The 23,155-nt window shown below is 54.0% G+C and overlaps 2 protein-coding genes and 1 long non-coding RNA gene across 13 annotated transcripts; 1 reads left to right on the forward strand and 2 right to left on the reverse strand.

The window, feature by feature from the left end:
- Positions 1 to 2,127: 2,127 nt before the first annotated feature.
- PTGIR (prostaglandin I2 receptor) lies at positions 2,128 to 7,564 on the reverse strand. The gene is made up of 3 exons (XM_043437678.1): positions 6,944 to 7,564; positions 5,727 to 6,913; positions 2,128 to 4,682 (listed from the first exon to the last, which is right to left on the reverse strand). The coding sequence occupies exons 2-3, from the start codon at positions 6,492 to 6,494 to the stop codon at positions 4,296 to 4,298; spliced, it is 1,155 nt and encodes a 384-aa protein (XP_043293613.1). The 5' UTR covers positions 6,495 to 6,913; positions 6,944 to 7,564; the 3' UTR covers positions 2,128 to 4,295.
- On the forward strand, positions 5,053 to 7,674 carry LOC122421557. Its single transcript, XR_006263516.1, has 3 exons — positions 5,053 to 5,153; positions 6,315 to 6,468; positions 7,541 to 7,674. It is a non-coding gene; the product is annotated as an uncharacterized LOC122421557 (long non-coding RNA).
- Positions 7,675 to 13,126: 5,452 nt separating this feature from the next.
- GNG8 (G protein subunit gamma 8) lies at positions 13,127 to 18,439 on the reverse strand. 11 transcript variants are annotated; one of them, XM_043437864.1, is made up of 4 exons: positions 18,400 to 18,439; positions 17,989 to 18,084; positions 13,738 to 13,823; positions 13,127 to 13,377 (listed from the first exon to the last, which is right to left on the reverse strand). In XM_043437864.1, exons 3-4 carry the CDS (start codon positions 13,819 to 13,821, stop codon positions 13,249 to 13,251), a joined length of 213 nt encoding a protein of 70 aa, XP_043293799.1. In that variant the 5' UTR covers positions 13,822 to 13,823; positions 17,989 to 18,084; positions 18,400 to 18,439; the 3' UTR covers positions 13,127 to 13,248. The 11 variants fall into 11 exon arrangements, 10 of the variants coding, with proteins under 10 accessions (XP_043293799.1, XP_043293803.1, XP_043293805.1 ...); XM_043437868.1 differs by having other exon boundaries at positions 17,989 to 18,071; positions 18,400 to 18,419; XM_043437870.1 differs by lacking the exon at positions 18,400 to 18,439 and adding an exon at positions 17,364 to 17,477 and having other exon boundaries at positions 17,989 to 18,074.
- Positions 18,440 to 23,155: the final 4,716 nt, after the last annotated feature.

The raw sequence follows: 23,155 nt of genomic DNA on the forward strand, positions 1-23,155 counted from the left end.
CTAGTTTTTGAAAGACTTTTACTCCCATACAAACTGCATTATTAAAAAGGCATGACTTCCCCTTCCCATTCTTTATTAACCACAGGCACGGAGATGGCACTCTCCAGTGCTAATGGACAGGGGAAACGCGGAGGAGCACGCATCAGCTGATGCTGGCCGTGGAAGTCATTTCCAACTCAGGCTCATGGATCCGCTGGGCCAGCTCAAAGCCTGTCACTGAGAAAGTGACTAGGCAGGGGGCCACATGGTGGGACACATGCCCACCCGGGGCCCACAGGAGAGAAACCCAGGCTCCCCGCACTTGCGGGAGGGAGTGGCTGTGGGACCTCGTCTCAGTGTCATTCCCACTGTGGCCAGCAGGTGGGGCAGTGACTACAGAGGGACCAGAGAGCAGCAACTCCCAAGAACCCGCGAGGGCGTATATGGGCGTGCATGCTTAAGTCCCATCTGTGCTCCAAAATCAGAAATAAATAAAGAAATGAAGTTAAAAGTGCATAAAGTCTCCGTGAAGGAGACATACTTGTTCCTAGTCTCTCACTTCTTGACTCCAACCCCAGACCAGAGCTGGCACCTCCCTTGTACTCTGTTCTCGATACATTTCACAGCTTATAGGTTTGTGTTTTTACTGCTTATTGTAATATATATTTCTGAGATTATTAAACTGTCACCCCCTGAGAGCTCCCCGGCGGTCCAGTGGTTAGAACTCCGCACTTCCACTGGCGCAGGGTACAGGTTCGATCCCTGGTCAGGGAACTAAGATCCCACATGCTGCAGGGGGGAAGAAATTGTCACTCCCACTGGATTGTGAGCAAGGTAAGCCCAAGGCAACATCAGACACCTGCTATCTCCCTAATGGCACAGAGCTGCCTTGAGCCCAGAGCAGGCTCAAGGGAATGCATGAATGAATGAGAGATGAAAGAAAGGAGGCATTAGAAACCAGAGTCAGAACCCTGAGCACAACAGAAGCCCTCCTCTTTATTTGGTTCACTTTCTTAGAGTCCTCAGATCCATCCTGGCTCAGCCATCTCCTCCTCCATGCAGCCCTCCCCGATCTTCTCCCTAAACTCCACCTTCCCTGGCCCAATCCCCCAGCCCTGCCCACTCTGAAGAGTGAGCTCCAGGAGAGCAGAGCTAAGGCTATCTGTCATCACTGTGTCCCCAACATCACAGGGATAAAACCTGACATACAGGAAGCCCTCAATCAAAGCCTGCTGAATGAATGAACAGCTGTCTGTGCTACAGGCTGCAGTGAGGGCCACCATGGAGCCCCGGAAGTGCCTAGAGCACCTGAGAGGAGTGATAGCGCCTTCAAGGATGAGGAGGAGCCTCGGCGGGACCTTGAAAGGCAAGGGTGCTTTTGATGAATGGAGAAGGGAAACATCTTACAGGAAGGGTGAGCCCAATGAGTAAAGAAGTGGAGGCCTGAAAGGTCTTGTGCTCTTTGGGGAAATCACGATTTTCTGCTGTGGCCAAGCAGAGAGCGTGGGAGTTTGGCCCTTGGCCTCCAGGCAGTGGGAGCCCTTGGAGCTTGGCAGGCAGGGGAGGGGCCACTCAGACAGGAGCTCCAGACAGGACTGTGGCCGACAGTGAGACGCTACCCCAGGAACCAGCGGGGAGAGGAGCTTCCAGATCTGGGCAGATGGGGCGGGAGTTGGGGCCCTTGGCGGACAGCTTAGACATCCACAGTGGGATGCAGAGGAGGGGACGGAATCCTGAGATGCTAGGCCTGGTGGGTAAAAGTCAGCAGAAAACCAGCTTCAACACTGAATCCTCTCCTTCTCTTAATCAACACCCGAAAAAGAGGACTGATAGTGGCACCCACCTTGGGGTGCTGGGGGTTGAAAAGCCCAGCCCTGCGCTGCCATTCAGCGAGTTCTGAGGGGCCAGAATGGACCCACCTTCAGGGGCGGCCCAGAGAGGAGATGCGCACCACCCCCACTTCCCAGGGAATCTTGCTGGACAGGTAGCGGGTGGGGCTGGGGGGGTGCACCCTTGACTCCTGCCTGAAACACAACCCCTCCACACCAGGTCCCTTGCGTTGGTTCCTGTTGAGGCAGATTTGGTAACCAAGGCCAGACCCTCGTCTGAGGTTGCTTGACCTGTTTTCTGGTTTGTTTTGGTACAAGTCAACATGTTTATTATTGAATTCAAGCGATACAATATGACTCTGGCAAGACTGCTATAAAAGTTTCTAAACTTCCTCAATTTAAAAAAAAAAAAAAAACTTCCTCAATTTTTTCCAGTATTACACGTGTTGTTTTTTTTTTTTTAATTGTGGTAAAATACCCATAACACAAAATGTACCATTTTAACCATCTCAAAATGTACAATTCAGTGACATTTAGTACATTGAGGACATTGTACAACCACCATCACTCTCTAGTTCCAGGATATTTTCATTCCCCCAAAAGGAAACCCCCTACCCATTAAGCAGTCATCTTGATCTATTTTTAACTCTCACAGCCACTCCTTCAAATGAAACAAAGTGACTTGGGGTTGGGGAGCGGGTGTGAAACAATGTCAGAACAATGGATAAAAGTTTTGTTTTCAAGCCACATGTGCTCAGATGCCAAAGACAACAAATACCAATAGCCAGGCAATAGCAGCAGTAACAGTAACACATATTGTGGGCTTTGCTCCAGGTCTTATGCTAAATTGCTTTTTAATGATTAAATTGAATCATTTAATCCTCAGCTAGCCCTGTAAATTAAGTACTAGATTATGATCACCATTCTAAAGGAAACCAAGGCAATCTCACTAACCCAATCTGGATTAAGGAGATAAAAAGGTAAACCAGGGAATTCCCTGGCGGTCCAGTGGTTAGGACTCCACTCTTGCACTGCAAAGAGCCCTGGTTTTGAATGGGGAACTAAGATCCCACAAGCTGCACAACACAGCCAGAGGGAAAAAAAAAAAAAACAGCTCCACCTGCAGGCTGCTCTTTCTCCTCGCTGTGTGACCTGGGGCTGGTGATTGCCCTCTCTGGACCTTGATTCCAGCCTATGTAGAGTGGCTCTAATAATAGTAGGCTGGAGCCAGGAGGGTGCAACTCACGAGGTGGAGGACTCACTTTAGCCGCCCGTCTTTATAGGAAGTTCTTGCCTCATCTATTCCTCCACCCACCCCCACCCTCACCCCTCCCAGAGGCGGAATGATTGCTTTAACCCTGAAGCAAGTGAGAAAGTGGAATCAGGGCCAGGGAGAGTCTGGGGGCTTTCCCATTCACCTCCTCCCACCACCCGAAGCACCACTTCCTTTCATGCTCACTCCTGGAAAACCCTTGAGTTCGGCAGAGGATGGCTGTGAGGAGAGAGGGGTGGATGGCTGGAAAAGCCCTGGCTATCAGAAGGGGAACTGAAGGCTGGAAATTACCCTAGAGGAGTCCCAGGTGGGGCTGAGATCGGTTTGTGTCCCCAGCACCTGGTAGATTCAGGGCTCACTATTTGTTGAATGAATGAATGGATGGATGACATTTTTGCGAGGGTTCCGAGGACACAGGGCATAAGGTCAGGCTCTGCAGGGGCAGTTGGGGGGGTGGGCAGCTATTTATCCAAGGATGGGTTCTGTAGCTCCCACCCCATCATTCTCCAGCTTCTCCTGCCACCTGCCATCCACATCTTGCAACTCACCAAGCCATGCAGTTTTTCTCAGGCAACTGTCCAGTGGTGTCACTCCCAAGGCAACAGTCACCCCTTCTGCCTTGGTGGGGAGGGGGGTGGACCAGGCCTCCCAAGTCCAATGGGGAATCGGAAGGAAAGGGAGACAGGGAACTTGTCAGGGAACCCCAGGCTTTCATGAGGCAGAGAGAGGGTGGCTCTTGGGGAACTCCCCCCCGCAACGCAGAGCCAGGCTCAGGGGTGTCCGCTGGGGCCTTGGGGTGGGCATCAGGGCACCCTGAATGAAGGAAGATCAGAGGCAGAACCCTAACCAGAGCAGACCTGAGCGCACAGAAGCCGCTGGGAACATTTCTGCCTTCTAAATATTTAGACAGTGAGATGGATGGGCAAGTGAGGGCCAGACCAGGCCAGCCAAGCCGCTGGATATTTTGAGAGAACTGTTCTTTTTATGTTCCAGGATACTTCCTTTCCACATCTCCCTCCTCCTGCAGCCCCTCGTGGCCACCCGGAGGAAGGAGAAATAGCAGCTGATCATCCCCTGAATCCAGAGGGTCCGTGTTCCGGCCGGCAGGGCTCCAGGAACCATCTCTAGGCTGATCCGCCCGCAGCCATCGGTCATGTCCCTGAATATCTGGCAGCTGCGGCCGGAAGACAGGGCGGGTGATCACCGGGCAGATGTCAGCAGAGGGAGCAGGCTGCCTCGGACCCCGGTTTGGAGGGTGTTCCCACGGTGCTGGTGGGTGGCTGTGCGGCTGGCAAGGGCGCCCCCTGCCCCTCGCCCCAGGCTGACAAAGGCACCCAGTTCCCCTTTTTCCCCTTGAGAGCAGGGGGGGCGCTTGAGTCCTTCCTCCCCGAGGCAGACCGAGAGAGGGACGTCCGAGAGTCGCCTTGGGCAGGCCTCGAGTACAGGCAACAGAACCAGAGCTTCAGCCGCCGGAAGACGGACTTGCGGAAGAGGATAAAGACCCAGGGATCCAGAATGGGGTTGAAGGCATTGAAACGGAAGGCCAGGAGGTCTCCCATCTCACTGCTGTCCGGGGTGATGGCCTGGGTGAAGCCGCGGATCTGAGGGCAAGTGGAGAGCGATCAAGAAGCACCCCAGGACTCCTCTGCCCCACCCCTCAACACACACCCCACTCTGGACCCCCTCCTCTCCCTTGCTCACTGGCGGAAATGAGGGAGGCGCGGCCTGTCTGAAGGGGAAGAAATAAGATGAGAGCTAAAAAAGAAATGCATCCAGGGGCAGAGGGAGAGAAAGCCCCAGGAGACAGTCAGCAAAGCCCTAGAGGGGGAGAGGTGGGGCCGCGAGGCTGGGTCCCACGGCTGTGTGTGTGTGTGTGTGTGTGTGTGTATGCCATCTCTGAGTCCTCCGTCACCCCCTCAAAGGTTTGGTGACTCTCAACTCTAACCCTAGACCTTGCATTTTGCAGAAAGAGAAGCTGAGGTCCAGACAGTATCAGGAGGACTGGGGGCCCAGGACCACGATCAGCCATGCTGCCCTCTGGGAGGGACGGCAGGAGTTCCTGCAGGGAAGGGGTGAGTCCAGGAGAGCCCAAGGGCAGCTACATGGGTGGGGCTGGAGAAATGGGGAGCGGGGTGGCAAGGAGATCAGACCCTGGCATCAGAGGAGCCCAGGGTGCAGCCCTGCCTCATGGGCAAAAGACATCATCACCACTCCTTTGTAGAAATGCTGACAGAAACTTCATCACATTTCTTGCTAAATGCTTGTGGAATAGATGCGTAAGATCATTCTTGAGATGATCAGAGAAGGGATTTCTAAACCACTGAGCACAGGGTAGACAGAGTGCAATATTGAATGATGGATCTTATTAGTCTTGCAGGGGTAGGGGAAGGTTGGTGGAGGGGATGGCACTGGCAGGGGGTGGCTAGGGATGTGGAAGAGGGGAGACAAGGGTCAGGAGGAGTCAAATGGAGCAGAAGCAAGCAGGGAGAAACGTCTCTGTAAAGTTTGGAGTTTGACTGTGGACAAAGTCTCTGACCTCTTTGAACCTCAGTTTCCCCATCCGTGAAATGGGCGCAAACAGTGGCAGCTAGAACTGGGCGCTGCTCTCCTCCCCACCGCCCACCGGAGCTGCCCAGGGGACTCACCGTGAGAGGCAGGGAGCACACGGCCATGATGCCCGTCATAAGGGCCAGCAGAATCAGGTAGTCAACCTCGTCCTCGCCCGCCCGGGGGCCGAGGACCAGCGAGCCCTGGTGGCGCCTCTGCTGGCGGTACATGCGGCAGAGGCTGAGGGTGACGGAGCCATTGCAGAGGACGATGGCGGCCACCAGCAGGGCCACGAGGCTGGCATAGGCCAGCGAGAAGGCGCAGCCGCCCGGCTCGGCCGAGCGCATGCGGATGAAGCACCAGCTGCCGGGGCAGTACTGCTGGTGTTGGCCCAGGCCCAGGAGGGGCAGCGAGCAGAAGACCGTGCAGAAGGCGTAGATGGCTGGCAACGCCAGGCGGGCGCGGCGGGGCCCGTCCAGCTGGGCGTAGAGGTAGGGGTGGCTGAGCGCCAGGCAGCGCTCCACGGCCATGGCGAAGAGGATGAGCGTGGAGGCCAGGCCGAAGAAGGTCATGGCGAAGGCGAAGGCGTCGCACAGCGCCGGGCGGCCCCGGGCCAGGCCCAGCAGCGAGCTGTTGCGGGCATAGGCCACGAACACGGCCGGGCTCAGGAAGCACGTGCCCAGCAGGTCGGTGACCGCCAGCCCGGTGACCAGCACAGCGAAGGCCGAGGGGCGCGACCGCCGCCGCGCCCCCAAGATGCCCAGCGCCAGGCCATTGCCCACCACGCCCGCCACGAACATCAGGGTGCTGGTGGCCGGGCCCACCGAGTCCCGCACGTAGGTGAGGTTCCGGCATGAATCCGCCATCCCCGGCCTCCGGCTGCCTCCCGGGGAGCGGGGCAGGAGGGGTCCCCGGGGAGGTGGGGGGTGGGAGGTGGCAAGGGAAGGGGAGACGGGTCCACCCCTGTGATACCCAGCACCTCGCTCCCTGCTCCCCCGGTCCTCGGTGCAGCTGGAGGTGGAGGGGAGGCCCAGGCTACCCTCCGCACTTCTGGGGCGTCTGTTTCTCTCTGCCCCTGTCTCGCCAGGCTCCCTCCCTGACTCTCCCTCCCGTTTCTTTCCTCCGCTACCTTTGCCTCTCCGTCTAATCCTGCCCTTGCCAAGCCCCTCGTTCTCTCCTTCTCTGTCTCTGGCTCCGGCTCTGGCTCAGTCTCCTCCCTGGTCCACTCCCTTCACCTCTCCCTCCCTCCCTCCCAGCCTCTCCCGACCTATCCCCTCCTCTGCACCTCTGCTTGCCCAGCCCCTCCTCACCGCACCTCTGCCGACTCTCTCAGCCCCTCTGTCCCCCTGCGCTCCTTCTCCCAGGTCTTGCTCTCTGGGTCTGGCTCCGAGTGGCAGCTTCTCCTGACGTCCCTCCCTCCTCCCTCCCTAACTCATCTAACCCCGATCACTCGCCCTGGCTTTTCATTTCCTCTCTCTGCCCCGCCTTCCCTCCCCCTGCCTTCTCCAGGAGGCCCCTTGGCTCCCTCCCGCCTTCCCTGGCGCGTTCCCCTCCACCCCCCTGCCCAAGACACCCATCCATCTCCCGCGTCTCCCTCTCCCTCCTCGCGTCCTCTCACGGACCCCATCCTGAACCACCTGCCACCTCCTCCGGCTGGCTCTTTATGACTCTGCACCCTTCCGCCTTCCCAGCGCTGCCCAGCAGCACCCCGGGTGGGGATCACCCGAGTCATCATCTCCCTAGAATCGGGAGCTCACCCGTGGGGACCCGGACAGGACCTGAGCGGCACAGACAGCCAATCTGTGAGGCGGTCTGGGGGTGGCCTCTGGCATCTATTCTAGGCTCAGGCCCCTCGGGGTTAGGGCATTGCCTAAGGATTGAGAAACGACCAGGAAATTCTTCCCTTATGTAGTGTTTTCCAGGCGCAACTGAGATTTCTGTTCCCTGGACGAACTTCACTCCTTCCACAAGGTTGGGGGAAGAGGTGGCCCTGCCAGAAGAAAGAAATGCCAGTCCCTGGAGCCCCGTCGGTGGGGGGAGGAGGGACCTGACATCCACGGGTAGGGGACAGCTCCCCCCGCCAGGATTTCCACTGGTCAGTATCAAAGGGGAGCGCCCTCCCGCCCTCTTGTCTCTCACCCCAGCAGCCCTCCCGGGCCCCAGGCCAAGCGCTGGTGACCTTGACTTCAAGGAATAATATTTTAGCCACAGACAGCAGTCAGTCCAGGGCTCCAACATTGCTCTTCCAGAACGTCTCCCAGCCCTCCACAGACACGTTGCCAGCGGCACCACCCTCCCGCCTGTGTGGTCCGCCTGTGTGTGCCCGCGGCCAGCACAGTGGTCACCAGTCCCTCTTCCCACTGAGCCCATTTCCCATGTGGCCTCCTCACCCAAGGGTCAGATAAGACCTCAGAGACCTCAGATGCCCCTTATTTTTCAGGAAGGCCATTTAAATGCAGAAATGACCAATTCAAGATCCTACGCCATTTGACTGGAGTTTCTGTCCCCATTCAACCACCTCCTTGCTGTGGGATGGTCCCAAGGCCAGGAAGGGAAGCCAGGGGACCTCAGTTTCCTTGTCTGTACAATGGGGCAACACTGACTCCGTGAGCCTGGTGGGCTGACCATGGCCAGTGGCCCATCCCAGACCCCTCTGTGGAACAAGGAGAGAACCTGTGTAGATCTCATAGCACATCCAAGGCCGGGAAGAATGGTCCTGACCCCGAGGACTGGACCCTGGGCAGCTACTGACTTCCTCTCTCTGTCCTCAGGTCACCCCTGGCTCCATGACTACGATCCCCTCCCCTCTCCCCCATCTTCCGTCTCCCTATCACCCACGCCCAGCTGGCACTCCCAGCTTCCGCCAGGATGGGTGCCTGCCCCAGCTCCGGCCACACCGGGGGCTCTGGAGAGTGACCATTCAGCGCTGCTCTGAGGGCACTGGTGTTTGTCTCAGGCCTACTTGGCCACGTGGTTCCCCCCTCATACTCTGCGCGATCCCCAGCCAGACCAAAGGGAACTCAGGATGACGCCTGGCAGGCTAGCGTCCTGTCTCAGCATCAGGGGAGTTGCAGGGGTGGGAGGGGGTGCTTTGGTGCCTGGAGCCTCCCTGTCACTGGCTTCCTGCCCCCCCCGCCCCCGCCAGGCACTGTCGAGCTTTCGGGAAGTCCATGCTGCTCCTCTGACCCGCAGGGTCTCAGACGGTACCCCTCTCCTGGTCTCGGTTTCCCCACCTTTGCCGCTGAGGGTCAGAAGCCCTGGCGACCTTGATATGAATTCTGTGCTCCAGAGCAGGCAGGAGAGGTGATGACTATCACTCCTTCCGAAGAATCCCTGGGATTCATGCCGGGTCAGACACGCTCATCTTCTGGGGAGCCCCCAGCCTCCTGCTCAGCTGTGAGAGGTCACCCCAGCTGGTCTGGGTTGGAGGGTGGGGTGGTGGCTTCTGGGGGTGGGAAGAGCTGTGGGAGGGAACTGCTCTGGATGGGTGAGTCAGCACCCTCCCCCTGCCACGCGCTGCTGAGAAGGGACTCAAGCCTCCCCAGAGGGACCCTGGGGCAGCACTGCAGAAGAGAGAGGACAACCCCGGGAGGACTGGGAATGGCCATGCAGCACCGCGTAGGGGAGGAATGGGTACCCGGAAGAGAGCGTGCTAGAGACTGTGGACCTGTGAACTTCGTGTGTGGGTTTGGGTCACCTAAGTGAGCATTGTATCAGCATGGTGTGTGTGTGAGCGGTGGGTAGGTATTCTTTCCTGTGAGGTCTCTTTGTGTATCTGTGTTTATTGATGTGTTGTGTCTGTTCATTGATGACCACGTGTTTCTTCATGGCTGTGTCAGCCCACGTGTGTCTGTATGTATCTTGATGGTCTTCATCAAGTGGCTGCCTTGCCTTTGTTGGGATGTTGTACAAAGTACAACAAAGTACATGTTGTACTTTGTTCAGTCGCTGAACAAAGATTCAGTTCAGTGGCTCAGTTGTGTCTGACTCTTTGAACTACCGGCATAATCATAGGTTTGACTAGATGGACCTAGTTTACAGATGGAATTCACTCTCCCTGCTTTTAGGGAGCTCTCATACAGTTACTGGTGGGGTTGTTATTCACTCAACAAACCAGCATGTGTATAGGGCTGAGGGACTCAGAGGTGGTACCATCCGATGTGGGCGTAGTCCCAAGTGGCGTGCAAGTGGCGTGGGAGTGGAAGGTCATAGCTGGAGCCTGGGCAGGCCCTCGGCTGAGTCATTCCATCTGGGCGAGTGTCCTCATGGGGACAAGCACCAAGCAGGCCAGGAAATGGGACCAGGACAAGCTCTCCCACTCCTGCCGGCCAGTGCCTACAGCTGCCCGCCCAGGCCTGCATCTGGTCGCGCTGTTGACCGAAGATGCCAGCTTGCCCTGGGCCTGACCCTCTCCCGGCTCCCGGGCTTCCGTCCTCCAGGCCGTGCCCTGGGAGGAAGCTGGCCCCACCTCGTACCCGCCCCCCCCCACCACGTGCCACCAGCTGCTCATGCCTGCCAGGCCCGCTTGTCATCTGTGCCCACTCACTGCTGTGAGGAGCTGCCGTGTGTCCATCCTGACCCATCCCTCCTTAGCAGGCCCCAGCCCTTACAGCTAGAGGCCAATATTCTCTGCCCACCACCCTGTTTTCCACCCTACAATGGGCCCTTGCCCACCTACCAGCTGCCGCTTCCTTCACCGGCCCCTGGTGTCCCTACTCTGCTGCCCCTGCCCTGCATTTGTCTGGGCTGGGTGCCTCCCCTGGGATCCCCTCACTTCTGTCCCTCAAGGCCCCCTCTGAACCCCTCCAGCCCCTCCCGAGGTCATCCATTGGCTCCTCCCACTCCAACCTCAAGCCCCAGCTGACCAGGTTCTCTCTCCGTGCGGGTCTCCATGTCTGTAAAATGGGGGTAAGCAGAGTCCTTGTGGGAGCTGCCATTAGAATGGAGTGAGATGGGGCTTGTGAAACCGGACTCCTGATAAGTGATGGCCATGATTGTGGCTCCTTCTGGCTCCGCTATCTCCACTCCTACTCTCTGGCCCCTCAGTGCCAAGCATGTGGGGTGGGGTGTGGAGGCAGGACAGCTGGGTGGGGCAGCCCGAAGCCCTGGGATTTGGGGTGAAGTGGGAGGGAACTGCTGAATGCCAGCTCTTCCCCAGGTATTCACCTCTGCCTTTTGGCCTGGCTCTGACTAGGCCTGAGCCTGACCCCAGAGCTGACCTCACAGCTGGGGGTGGCAGGAAAGGGGAAACAGAAGTGGTTGCTGCCCCAGAATCATACCCACTAATGAGATTATCCGATTTGGAGGCTGGTCACCCAGGACTGCTCCCTTCTGGCTTCTCGTCTCTCCCAGCCTCAGTCGGGGTACAGGCTCACCCAGCCCTACTCCTCCAGGCAGGCACACATTCCTCCAGCTCCCTGCCCCACCACTAGGTCAGCTAACCCCACTTGCTTCTCCCCAGCTTCCCATTCCCCGAGACCAACTCCAAGATCCCAGGGTTCAAAGGGTCTAACAGGCCAGGCTCAAGAAGTCCATACACTTCTGAAGTGTGAAGCTCCCGATTCCTAGCCCAATTAGGGGACAGGACCCCACCATCCTGGCCCCACAGGGTTCAAACACTCCAGAATTCCAGCCCTCTGAATTTCTGAGATTCCTTTGCATTTCAGGTTCTAAGATGCAAGGATGCTGAGTCTGTGAAATTCCAGAATCCTTCTGGCAACTTCCCCTCAGCATCACTCCTCCTCCCTTCAGCTCATCCTTGGCTCTCTCTGTCCCCCCATCTCCCCCGGGGCTCCCACAGACATGATGCAACCAGGGCCGGAGCCAGGCTGAGAGGTGGGAGGCAGGAGGGAGATGTAATTACAGCGTCTCTTGCCTCAATTCAACAGGAAGCTCAGATTTGGGGCCCAGGGGACCCTAATTCAATGTGAATAATGGAGCACTTGCCAGACGCAGGCACAGCCCCTCTGGGAAGGGGAGGCCCAGGGAGTCATCTTGACCAGATCCAGGGGTGCAGACTCAAGACAAGGGGGCATGTGGAGAGGGGAGGGGTCGCAAACTCAGTGGACCTCAGACCAACCAGGTTAAATAATTAACTAAGCCCATAGCTCACCCAGTCTACATTTCTTTATTTTCAACAGAATCATGGGTTCAAGGCGTTTTACCTTTCTCTTTGTTTCTCTGTAAGAAGCTCCTGGCACAGGCTCTGTGATAAATAGTATCTGACCCCCAGTGTCCCTCACTGGGAGACAATAAGGTGTGGTGGGGACTTTGGCAAACTGGAAAGCCAGGGCCCCGTCTCATAGCCTCTGGTCACCCTGGAGGTTATGCAGTTCTGAGGTCACCCAGACCTTCCAAATGGAAGAAGCCATCAAGATGGGCTTTTATGTGAAGCACTCTCATTCACCTGCAGGCTATAAAGGTCCTAAAGGGCTTCCCTAGTGGCTCAGTGGTAAAGAATTTACCTGCAATGCAGGAGACATGGGTTCAGTCCCTAGGTAAGGAAGATCCCCTGGAGAAGGAAATGGCTACCCACTCCAGTAGTCTTGCCTGGAATATCACATGGACAGAGGAGCCTGGTGGGCTACAGTCCATGGGGTCCCCAAAAGTCAGACACAACTTAGCAGCTAAACAACAAACACAGGTCCTGGAGATCACCAGTGTATGAGGTGAGAAACACAGAAGAGGAATCAGGGCTGTCACCATAATCCATGTCCCCCAAAAAAAGGAAATAGAAAAGAATGTACATACTGATTTGTCTCCTGTAGTCCTGCTTCTCTCTTCTCTGGGTCCCCACGTTTAATTCCCACCATGTACCAGCTCAGATGTCCCCTCCTTCAGGAAGCCCTCCCTGACCTTCAAGCTGAGTCAGGCCTTCCCTCTGAATTCCCCCATCCCAGCCCTGCCCACTCTGAATCATCACTATCTGAGGACAGGTCTGTCACTCCCACTGGATTCTGAACCCCAGGAACCCAGGGCCAGGGCTGTCTTGGTCGTGTCCATGACCCCTGTTTCAACCATTACAGGACCAAGAGTGTTTGGAAGAATGAAAGAAGGAACAGAGACAAGTTCAGTGCTTGTGGGTGTGGGGCTGTGGTAGAGAGTAGGCCCATGTGAAAAAAGGGGCTGGAATCATTCGGGGGAAGAGAAAGGTGGGTACTGGGTATTCTAAGGACCTCCAACCCAGGAGAGAGGCGAGAAGAGCCGCCAGCAGAGAGGTTCAGAGAGCGGGAGCGTCCAGTCTTCACCCCATTATCTCTTCTCTTGTGACTCTGAGTAAGGGACCTCCTTTGCCCCAGTTTCCTCATACAAGTAGCCAACTGCTTTCTGGGGCTGTTGGGACGATTAATTCAATTCAGGATTGCGGAAACACTCCGTAGAGGCCAGAGCCAGGACGCAGGGTATCCTCTGACATCCCCCCGCCCCGCATCCACATAACCTCGCCCCACACCCCCACTCCACACACACGGAGAAGGAATGAGAAGGGACACGGGCTCCTCCATGGTGGCCCCAAGTTCTGCACGTGCCTCAGTTTCCCCGAGAGCACAGGCAGCCCCGCAGTCACCGTGTTTATTGGATTCATATTTTGACGGGGGGTGGGGGTCAAACTGTCGGGAGGGCTCAGAGCAGGACGCAGAAGAGGCGCTTGTCTCGGAAGGGGTTCTCTGCGGCGGGTACCGGCGTCACCAGCGGGTCATCTTTCGCGTGAGTCTCGCAGAAGGCCAGGAGCTCGGCCGCTGCCTGCGACACCTGCGGGCACCCAGGGGGAGATGTACACGCCCCGCCCCGCCCCTGCCTGGGCCCCGCCCCCGCCTGGGCCCCGCCCCCGCCTGGACCCCTCCTCTAGTCAGGCCCGCCCCTGGTCAGGCCCCGCCCCCTGCCCGGGCCCCTCCCACGGCCAGGCCCCGACCTTAGGCCCCGCCCCATGTCTGGCCCCCGCCCCTTCTCGGTCCAGCCCCTCCCCCCCACCCTCCCAACCCCCCTCCTTGGAGTCCAGTACGGTTCCTAAGGGGATCTTTCCACCCGGACTCCCGGCTCCACTCTCAACTCTGACCAGTCCAGACTCCAGCCCCGGAGCCCGCGGCCTTCCTCCCCATCCCGACCCAGCACCTTCATGCGGTCGATGTTCACCTCCAGCTTCAGCTGCTCCACGGTCTTCCGGGCCTCCGCGATCTTGGCCATGTTGTTGGACATGGCTGCGGCGGGAAAAGGTTAAAAGCCCGTGGGAGTGGAGGCGAAGGAGTAGGCTAGGGCAAAACTGGGTCCCCAGATAGGGTTGGTGGTGGTGGTGGAACCCAGTTAACAGGGGCGTGCGTGAAGGGCTCACCGATGCGGTGTCCAGAGTGGAGGAAGAGACAGAAAAACAGAAGAAAAGGGGAGAGATGGAGATCTGCGTAGATGGGGGACCAAGAAGCCGGCCGAAAGAGGGACCAATGAACAGGGCCAAGAGGGCCAAGAGAAGGCTTGGAGGGGTGCACAGATGGGGTACCTAGAGGCAGGTGACGGAGGGAACAGAGAAGAGAGGGAAGGCAGCGGGGAAAGCACAGATGGGAGGCCGAGAAGCTGGTGGAGGGAGGGACAGAAGGACAGGAACACAGGTGTTGGATCCAGAGATCCAGGTGTCCTCACCTCCTGGAGAGAGCACATGAGCCAGAAGGGGGCCCTCCCCAGGCCAATTAGCCCTGGCTCCAGGGAGAAGAAGGAATTAAGATCACGGCGGGAGGGGCGCAGAGGGGGCCTCATTAGGGCCTTGGCAGCAGCTGCCCCCTCCGCCCCCCTCGGGGAGCCCCCCATCCCAGCCCTGGCCACCTCAAAGGCTCCTCTGCTCATTAGCAGCCAGAGAAAGGGCTGGAGAGGGGGGCAACCCAGCCAGAACTGGGAGAGGGACAGGGAGGATGGCGACAGGGACAAACAGAGGGGACAAACAGAGAGAGACGGGGAGAGGGAGGGGGGAATAAAGAGACTGAAGGAGAGAAAGGTGGAGAGGCGGGCGGGAGGGATGGAGCGATGGAGAGAGAAGAGACAGAGGGAGGAAGGGAGACAGGGGTGTGAGGAAAGAGAGTGATACAGGGAGAGAGAAGCACAGAGCGGACGAAAGGACAGAGGGAGGAAAGAGAAGGGGCGATGGAAGGCTTGGGGAGAGATGGAGTGACGGAGGTGGGAGAGAACAAAAAGAGGGGCACATAGAGTGCTAGGGGGAGGGACAGTGATAGAGGGGAGAGAGGCGAGAAAGGGCAGGGCAGACAGAAGGAAGTGGAGGTGCAGGAGGGGACACACGGAGAGACAGAGGGGAAGACAGGCTGATGGAGATGAGCAAGGATAAAGTCATTCATTCACTCACGCATTCATTCATTCCCAGGCAGAGGGACCAGCTGTTGGGGTTCAGGACCACAGCATCCTACCTGTTGCTGCTCAGGGCTGGGAAGGCAGGCGGGTGGCCGAGACACAGCGTCTGGGTGTCCCCCCCACTTCAGTTCTGCCCCGCCCCCTCTCCTGGGGCACAGCCCCTGAGGACCCGCCTCCTCCTGCCACCAGCATCCCCATCACCCTTGCGTCTTTTCTCTCTGGGTCCTCTCATTACGTCTGTCCATCTCTCTCTTTGTCTTTGTGTGTCTGTGTCTCTCTCCCTTCCTCTCTGTCTGTCTCCCTTCTCAATCTCTGTCTCTATCTCTGTCACACTCACACACTCACACACACACACACACACACACTCTCACAGGTCAAGAGTCTCTTAGGATGAGTCCCGCCGCTCTGCCGCATTTATCCCACAGTCATCCAAATCTCTCCTGTGGGTCCCACACAGCCTCACACTCCATTACATACGCTCTGCCACCCTGTCCCACCCACAACCTCCGTGTCACCCCATCCCAGATGATCCCCTCTCAGCACACAGAATCATACTCACAGTCCCTCGCAGAGATGCACAGCTCCTCATTGTGTACAGTCTCCTGAACCACCCTAACCTTCCACAGGGCCACAGTCACTCGACTTCTCGAAATGTCACACAGTCCCTCACAATCTGAGAGGCCCATCACCACCAGTGACATCTTACACAACCACAGTCAAAGGGACGACCTCTGAGCATCCAGTGTATACACACACACAGTTCCACACAGGATCACACACAACCTCTCAAGATGTCTTGCTGAGCCTCACACAGTCTGTATCACACACAGGTGCTGCCTTCACACCGCAGCCTCCCAGTGTCACAACTCACACCCATGAGGTTTCTCTTGCACGCTCATCTGAGCACCCTGGACAGTTGCACACTCTCTAATGCACTGACATGACACTCTGCCAGTCTCTCAGGGTCCCACATGATCTGTGTTACACACAGTCACACCCAGCATCTCACATGTCACCATTGTGGCTGACACATCTTTGTTGCACACTCACAAGGTCACTCACACTCAGCTTCCCTCCCCACAGGTCTCTCATACTGCTTCTCACACCATTACTTGGTGGGTCATTCTCATTCATTCTTGCCCTCTCTCACACACCATCTCCCCGTGGACACACACACACAACTCTCCCATCCTTGCCATATTGCACACTGTCACACATGACCTCTTGCTCACACATGGTCTCTCGATGTCACAGTCCCCCAAATAGTGTCTCATGGACACCCAAACTCATGATGTCACATGCAGTCACCGATATGTCACATACACGGTCACACACAATGTCTCGGTGTAACATGATCTGAAGAACTGACTCATTTGAAGACTGTGATGCTGGGAAAGATTGAAGGCAGGAGGAGAAGGGGACGACAGAGGATGAGGTGGTTGGATGGCATCACCGACTCAGTGGACATGAGTTTGAATAAACTCCGGGAGTTGGCGATGGACAGGAAGGCCTGGCGTGCTGCAGTCCATGGGGGGCGCAAAGAGTCGGACACGACTGAGCGACTGAACTGAACTGAACTGAACACGATTTCACACAGTCACGCGCCCAGCTTACGGCTGTCACAGAAAATCTCACAAGGTCACACAGCTACGCACAACCTCTGGACGTCACGCGCGATCTCAAAGTAGTACACACTCACACAGCGAGTGTCACCCACGGACGCCCACAGCGCCCTGCCCTGAACACACCCCTACGGGCGCGGCACACTCAGCCCGCAGTCGTGTCCTGACAGCTCCCTGCCGGCCACACGGGGGCGCCCGCGGCCCGCCGAACCGCCCACCCCGCCGGCGCCAAAGCCGTAGGAGGTAGAAACCCGGAGGGCAAAGCGCCCCCGCCGGCCGGCTGGGAATTAGAGGTGGGAGAGACACAGGAAGGTGGAGGGAGCTAGAGAAAGCTCACTGAAGATGGACTGGAACACAGAAATTCAGAGAGAGGGAGAGAGAGATGCCGGAAGAGACAGAGGCAGAGATAGGGACACAGAGACGGAAATTTGGAGAGGAGAGAGACAGAGACAGGCAGAGGGTTGCAGAGATTGAGACGTGCAGGGTACAGGAGAGACACAGAGACAGAAAAGTAGAGTCAGAAACTGACTGAGAAATACGGACACCGAGACACAGACAGAACGCGGTAGAGAGACAGACACGACCGACCGCGCCCTCCGCGGGGGACCAGACGGCAGAGGCGCGTCGCGGAGGCAAGACCTCAGGGCCGCCGAAGGGGCGTGGTGGTTCGGGGCGGGGCTTAGAGGGGGCGTGTTCGGGGCGGGTATTTGGGGGCGTGTCCAGGGTGTGGTTTGCCGCGAGGGGCGGGTCTTGGGGCCAGCTCCCGACCTCGCCTCCCTAGCTGGCTGCGGGACGGGAGGAGGCCGAACCCGGGAAGACGTGGAGGTCGGGGAGAGAAGCGTCTTTACTGCAGTCATTCCATCCCAATTCGGTTTTTACCGCCTGAACAGGGAAGCGAGACCGGCCGGCAGGGGATACGGGCCTGGGTCCCCAATTTGATAGGGGGATATCGGACCCTGGCTCCCCAACACCCTATCGCGCGGGAGCAGCAGGGCCTGGTTGGGGGGAGGGGAACTAGGCTCACATCTGGAAAGCATCAGGCGCGCCGGACGTGCCAGGGCCCCGGGCCCGGCTGCGGAAGAGCGGAGGGGAGTTAGGGCGCCCCCGTCCCCCTCCCTTAGCAGGGTCGGCCGGCGCCGGGGAGGGGCCTGGGTTTACGCCTAACCTCGGCGCCTCCCGCAGCTGGTTTCCATCAGCAGTTTTGGCCCGGGCAGCCCCGGAGGAGGAAACACGGCTCAGAGCGGGGAAAGACAGGGTGACGACCCAATCTTCCCTCCCTGTCTAATGGCAGCCAGAGGCTGGGGGCGGGGAGACGGACAGGCGGACGCTGTCTGAACCAAGCGTAACCTCCATTTCTCTTCCCGGTTGCGGACCTTTCCACTCTACCCATTACCTTGGTTTCCAGATGTGCAATCCTTCCCTGTGCTGCAGAGGAATTCCCCAACCTCATGACAGCGGTACTCCTGATCCCATTTTCTGGAGGGAGAAACTGATACCCTGGATTGCAGATTCAATTCTGACTTGAATTATTAAAGAAACATGCGGTGACTGCCAACGATAAATCTAGCATGGAATACCCAAGCCCTACCGCACATTCCATATGAACGTCTGCAGTATCTCAAACACAGTTGCCCAAAACTGAGCTGATTCCACCTGCCAAACCCTTTCCTACCACCGTCTTATTCATCTCAGTTGATGGGTCAATCTTGATCCCCCCTCCCTTTCTCACACCCCACAACTGCTCTAGCAACAAATCCCATTAACTCCATCTTCAAAGTCTGTCCACAATCCAGTCATTTCTCACCTCCTCTGCTGCCCCCACTCTGGTCCAGGCACCATGCCCTGCAACTTGGACAATTATAGTCCCTACTCACTGGATCTCCAGCTTCTATTAATACCTCTGTCTCCCTCAGCCTGTTAGGCACAGAGCAGCCAGAGGGACCCTGTTTAAAACAAAGTCCCAAGATAACTGTAGCAAGTGCTAGTGAGAATATGGAGAAACTGACACTCTCATACACTGCTGGTGGGGATGTAAAATGATGCTGCCATTTTAGAAAATACTCTGGCAGTTCCTCAAAAGATTACAGGGTTACCAAATAACCCATCAGTTCCACTCTTATGTATCTACCTAGGAGAAATGAAAGCATGTAGTAACACAAACACTTGTATTTGAATGTTCGTAGCAGCATTATTCACAAAAGCCCCAAAGTGGAAACGACCAAATGTTCATCAACTGATAAATGGATAAACTATATGTGGTCTATTCAAACAATGGACTATCATTTGGCAATAAAAAGAAATGCAGTACTGACATGTGCTACAACATGGATAAACTTTGAAACATTATGCTAAGTGAAATACACAGTTACAAAAGACTATATATTGTGTGATTCCACGTATATTTCCAGAACAGGCCACTCTATAAGGACAAAAATAGATCTACAAAAGTGGATCCCCACCTGCTGGGGAAACTGTAGGATGACAGACAAGGGATGCAGAGTTTCTACCTGGAGTGATGGAAATGTTCTGAAATTTACTGTGGTGATAATATAATCACAGGACAACTCTGTGACTGTAATAAAAGCCATTGATAAAACCTTGATAAAAGACACTTAAGAAGACAGAAATAAATGGAAAGACATCCTGTGTTCATGGACTGGAAGGATTAATACTGTTAAGCTATCCATACTATCCAAAGCAATTGACAGATTCAGTGCAATCCCTACCAAAATTCCAATGGCATTTTTCTCAGAAATAGAACAAACAATTCTACAATGTGTGTGAGATCAGAAAAGACCCTAAATAGCCACAACAATTTTGAGAAAGAAATACAAAGCTGGAGGCATCATGTGCCCTAATTTCTTACTATATTACAATGCTATGGTAATTAAAACAGCATGGTACTGGCACAAAAACAGACACATAGATCAACAGACCAGAATAGGAAGCCCAGAAATAAACTGATGCATACATGGGCAATTAATTTATAGTAAAGGAGCCAAGGATATACAATAGAGAAAAGATAGTCTCTTCAATAAATGGTGTCCTGAAAACTCAACAGCCACATGCAGAAGAATGAAACTGGACCCCTATCTTACACCTTATGCAAAAATTAACTCAAATGAATTAAGTACCTGAACCTAAGAACTGAAACCACAAAAGCCCTAGGAGAAAACATAAGCAGTAAGCTACTTGACATCAGATATGGAGATACTATTTTATTTTTTGGATTTGACACTAAAAGCAAAAATAAATGTGGGACTATATCAAATTAAGAGTTTCTGCACAGGAAATCATCAACAAAATGAAAGGGCAACTTACTGAATGGGGTGCATTGCTAACCATGTACAAGATAAGGGATTAATATCCAGAATACATAAAGAACTAATATCCAAAATATATAAAGAACTCATACAACTCAAAGGCAAAAAGAAAATCTGATTTTAAAAAATGGGCAGAGGATCTGAATATACATTTTTCCAAATAAGACATACAGATGGCCAACAGGTACATGAAAAGGCGCTCAACATCACTAAACACCAGGAAAGGCAAATCAAAGCCACAATGAGATATCACCTCACATCTATCAGAAAGGTCATCATCAAAAAGACAAGCAATGACAGGTGTCATTCAAGGATATCGAGAAAAAGGAACCCTCGTGCACTATTCCTAGGAATGTAAGCTGGGTGCAGCCACAATGGACAAACAGTATGGAGTTTCCTCAAACAAACAGAACTACCATATGATCCAGCAATTCCATTTCTGGGTGTTTATCTAAAGAAAATGAAAACAGCAATTGAAAAGGATGCATTCACCCCTATGTTCATTGCAGCATTTCTTACAATAGCCAAGACTGTGGAAGCAACTTAAGTGTCCACTGATGGGAATGAATAAAGAAAATGTGAATATAATGGAATATTATTCAGGCATAAAAAAGAGGGAAATCTTGCCATTTGTGACAACATGGATGGACAACAGATGAAATAAGTCAGACAGAAAAAGACAAATGCCATGGGGGTCTCATTTATATATGGAATCTAAAAACAAAAACAAGCTCCTAGACAGAGAGAGATTGATGGTTGCCTGAGGAGTTGGGGGATGGGCAAAATGGGTGAAGAGAGTTAAAAGCAAATTTCTAGTTGTAAAACAAGTAAGTCATGGGATATAAAGTACAACATGGTGAGTATAATTAATAATCCTGTATTGCATGTCTGAAAGGTGCTAAGAAAGTCCATCTTAAAAGCTCCCATCACAAGGGGGAAAAAACTTTAAACAAAAACCACTGAGTCCTATATTTTATATGGGCGAATTTTATGGTAGTGAATTATGTTTCAATAGAGCTGTTAACCCCCTCCTCCCACACCCCAAACATCTAAGTTGCTCTTCTGCTCTGAATTCTCCCATGGCTCTCATCTCTCTGGAGGAATAAAAACCAAATTCCTCACCATGGCCCATGAGACCCCACGTGATGCAGTGGTCCCAGACCATTCTCTGCCCTCACCTCCCCCGCACCCTCCCCAGGCCCCGTTCTCCCGCTGTCACTCACGGCTCCAGACATGCTGGACTCCCAACTATTTTGCCAACATACCAGGCACTGTTTGGGCTTCGGCACTGGCTGATCCCTCTGCCTGGGAGGTTCTTTCCCAAGAGATCCACAAGCTTCAACTCCCCACCTCCTTCAGGTCTCTGTTCAAAAGTCACCCTCTCAATTAGAACACCCCGAACAGTCTACTTAAAAACTCCTCTGCCTCCCCATCCCTCCCGATTCCTTCATATCTCTGCTCAGTTTCCCCCTCACAGTCCTTATCACCTTTTAAAAATTATAGAATTTATATATTTATTGTATCAGCATCCCCTCCTGCCTGCCACCCGCCCAGCCTCCATCCCTGTGAGCAGTCCCTGGTGTATCTGTCTAGAGATAATCCATACAGAAATGGCTAACAGCATGGACTTGTAGGCAGTCTGAACTTAAAGGTCTGGCTTTGCTACTTCTTGGTTTCTGGTAAGTGACTCCAGAGAGCTGTGCCTTGGTTTCTCCATCAAAATGGACATAAGAGGGACTTCCCTAGTGGTCCAGTGGCTAAGACTCCAGGCTTCCAATGCAGGGGGGCCCTGGGTTTGATCCCTGGTCAGGGAACTAAATTCCACATGCTGCAACTAAAGATACCAAATGTCACAACTAAGACCCAGCACAGCCAAATAAATAAATAAAATTTTTAATGGGCGTAAGAATCATATCCACCTCCATGAGAAAGTGAGAATTAAATGAGTCACTGAGAATAGTCTGGCATATAGTAAGTGCTCATAGAGTGTTGGTTATTTTTTTATGATTAAGCACTAAAGTCTTAAAAAGGAAGAAAGGTCAGCCATCTGCACTTCAACCATCTTGACCACTGAGTGATTTGCGTATCCTTAGACAAGTCCCTTCCCCCTTTCAGCTTTAGTTGCTCCTTTTATGAAACAGAGATGGGAGAAATATTCCCAAGGGCCTGAGAAGCAATGACTTTTCCCGGAAACTTTAAAAAATAACTTTGTGAGTTCCCTGGTGGTCTAGTGATTTTAGATGGCGCTTTCAGTGCAATGCCCCAGTTCTCTGGTCAGAGAAATAAGATCCTACAAATCTCGTGGCACAGCCAAAAGCAAAAAAAGCAAAACAAAAGTAAAGAAAAAAACTTTATTGCTGTAAAAGGAAGTATCTTTTAATCCATACACACACCACCACTACAACTCACACCTACCAGAAGGGGAGCTCCACCGGGCAAGGACTTTTTTCTGTTTTGTTCCTTACTATATCCAGATTGCCTTAGTGGGCCCTGGACATACAAGAGAGTACAGCAGACCTTACTCTCTCAGAAGTCAAAGGGACAGAGAGGTGGACGCACCCGTGTAGCCCATGTAGTCACAAAGATCAAAGCAGCAACAAATACCCATTCTTCAGACTGTGGAGTCAGGTGGAGATTGTATCCTAGTCCTGGCTCCCTCTTGCTTTGTGACCAGGGTAATAGCCCCTCTCTGAGTCTCTATTTACCCATCCATGCAGTTAGTATAATTATTGGGCTTATCCAAAAGAAAAATGGGCAAAAGGTGTGAACAGGCAATTCAGAGAATTACAAGTGGGTCAACAAGCATACAAAATGTGTTGTATGAAAGTAGGGAGACATGCTAATTAAAATAAAAACATTTTTTCCCCTAGATTGGCAAAATGAAAATGATTAATAGTATCTCTTGTTTGGTGAAGGGGTGAAGAAAAAATGGGCCTCTCGGAAATTACTGTTGGAAATGTCAACTGAGGGCAGTCTCAGTGGAAGGAATTGTGACTATGTCAATTACAATTTCAAATGATTGTACTGTAATGACCAAGTGAGTCTATTTCTAGGATCCTACAGAAATATGTATATGCACAAAGAGGCATATACAAAGAAACAATTGCACTAAAGTCTAAAATATGAGGCTGACGTGCTGCCTACTGCGCTAAGAAGGCTCTTAAAGTCTAAAATAGAAAGAATTCAGGAGGTGACAATAAGGTTAGATCATGGGTAACCCCAACCCCATTGGAATCA

Source organism: Cervus canadensis, chromosome 18 (genome assembly GCF_019320065.1).
Source record: "Cervus canadensis isolate Bull #8, Minnesota chromosome 18, ASM1932006v1, whole genome shotgun sequence".
Lineage (NCBI taxonomy): Eukaryota > Metazoa > Chordata > Mammalia > Artiodactyla > Cervidae > Cervus > Cervus canadensis.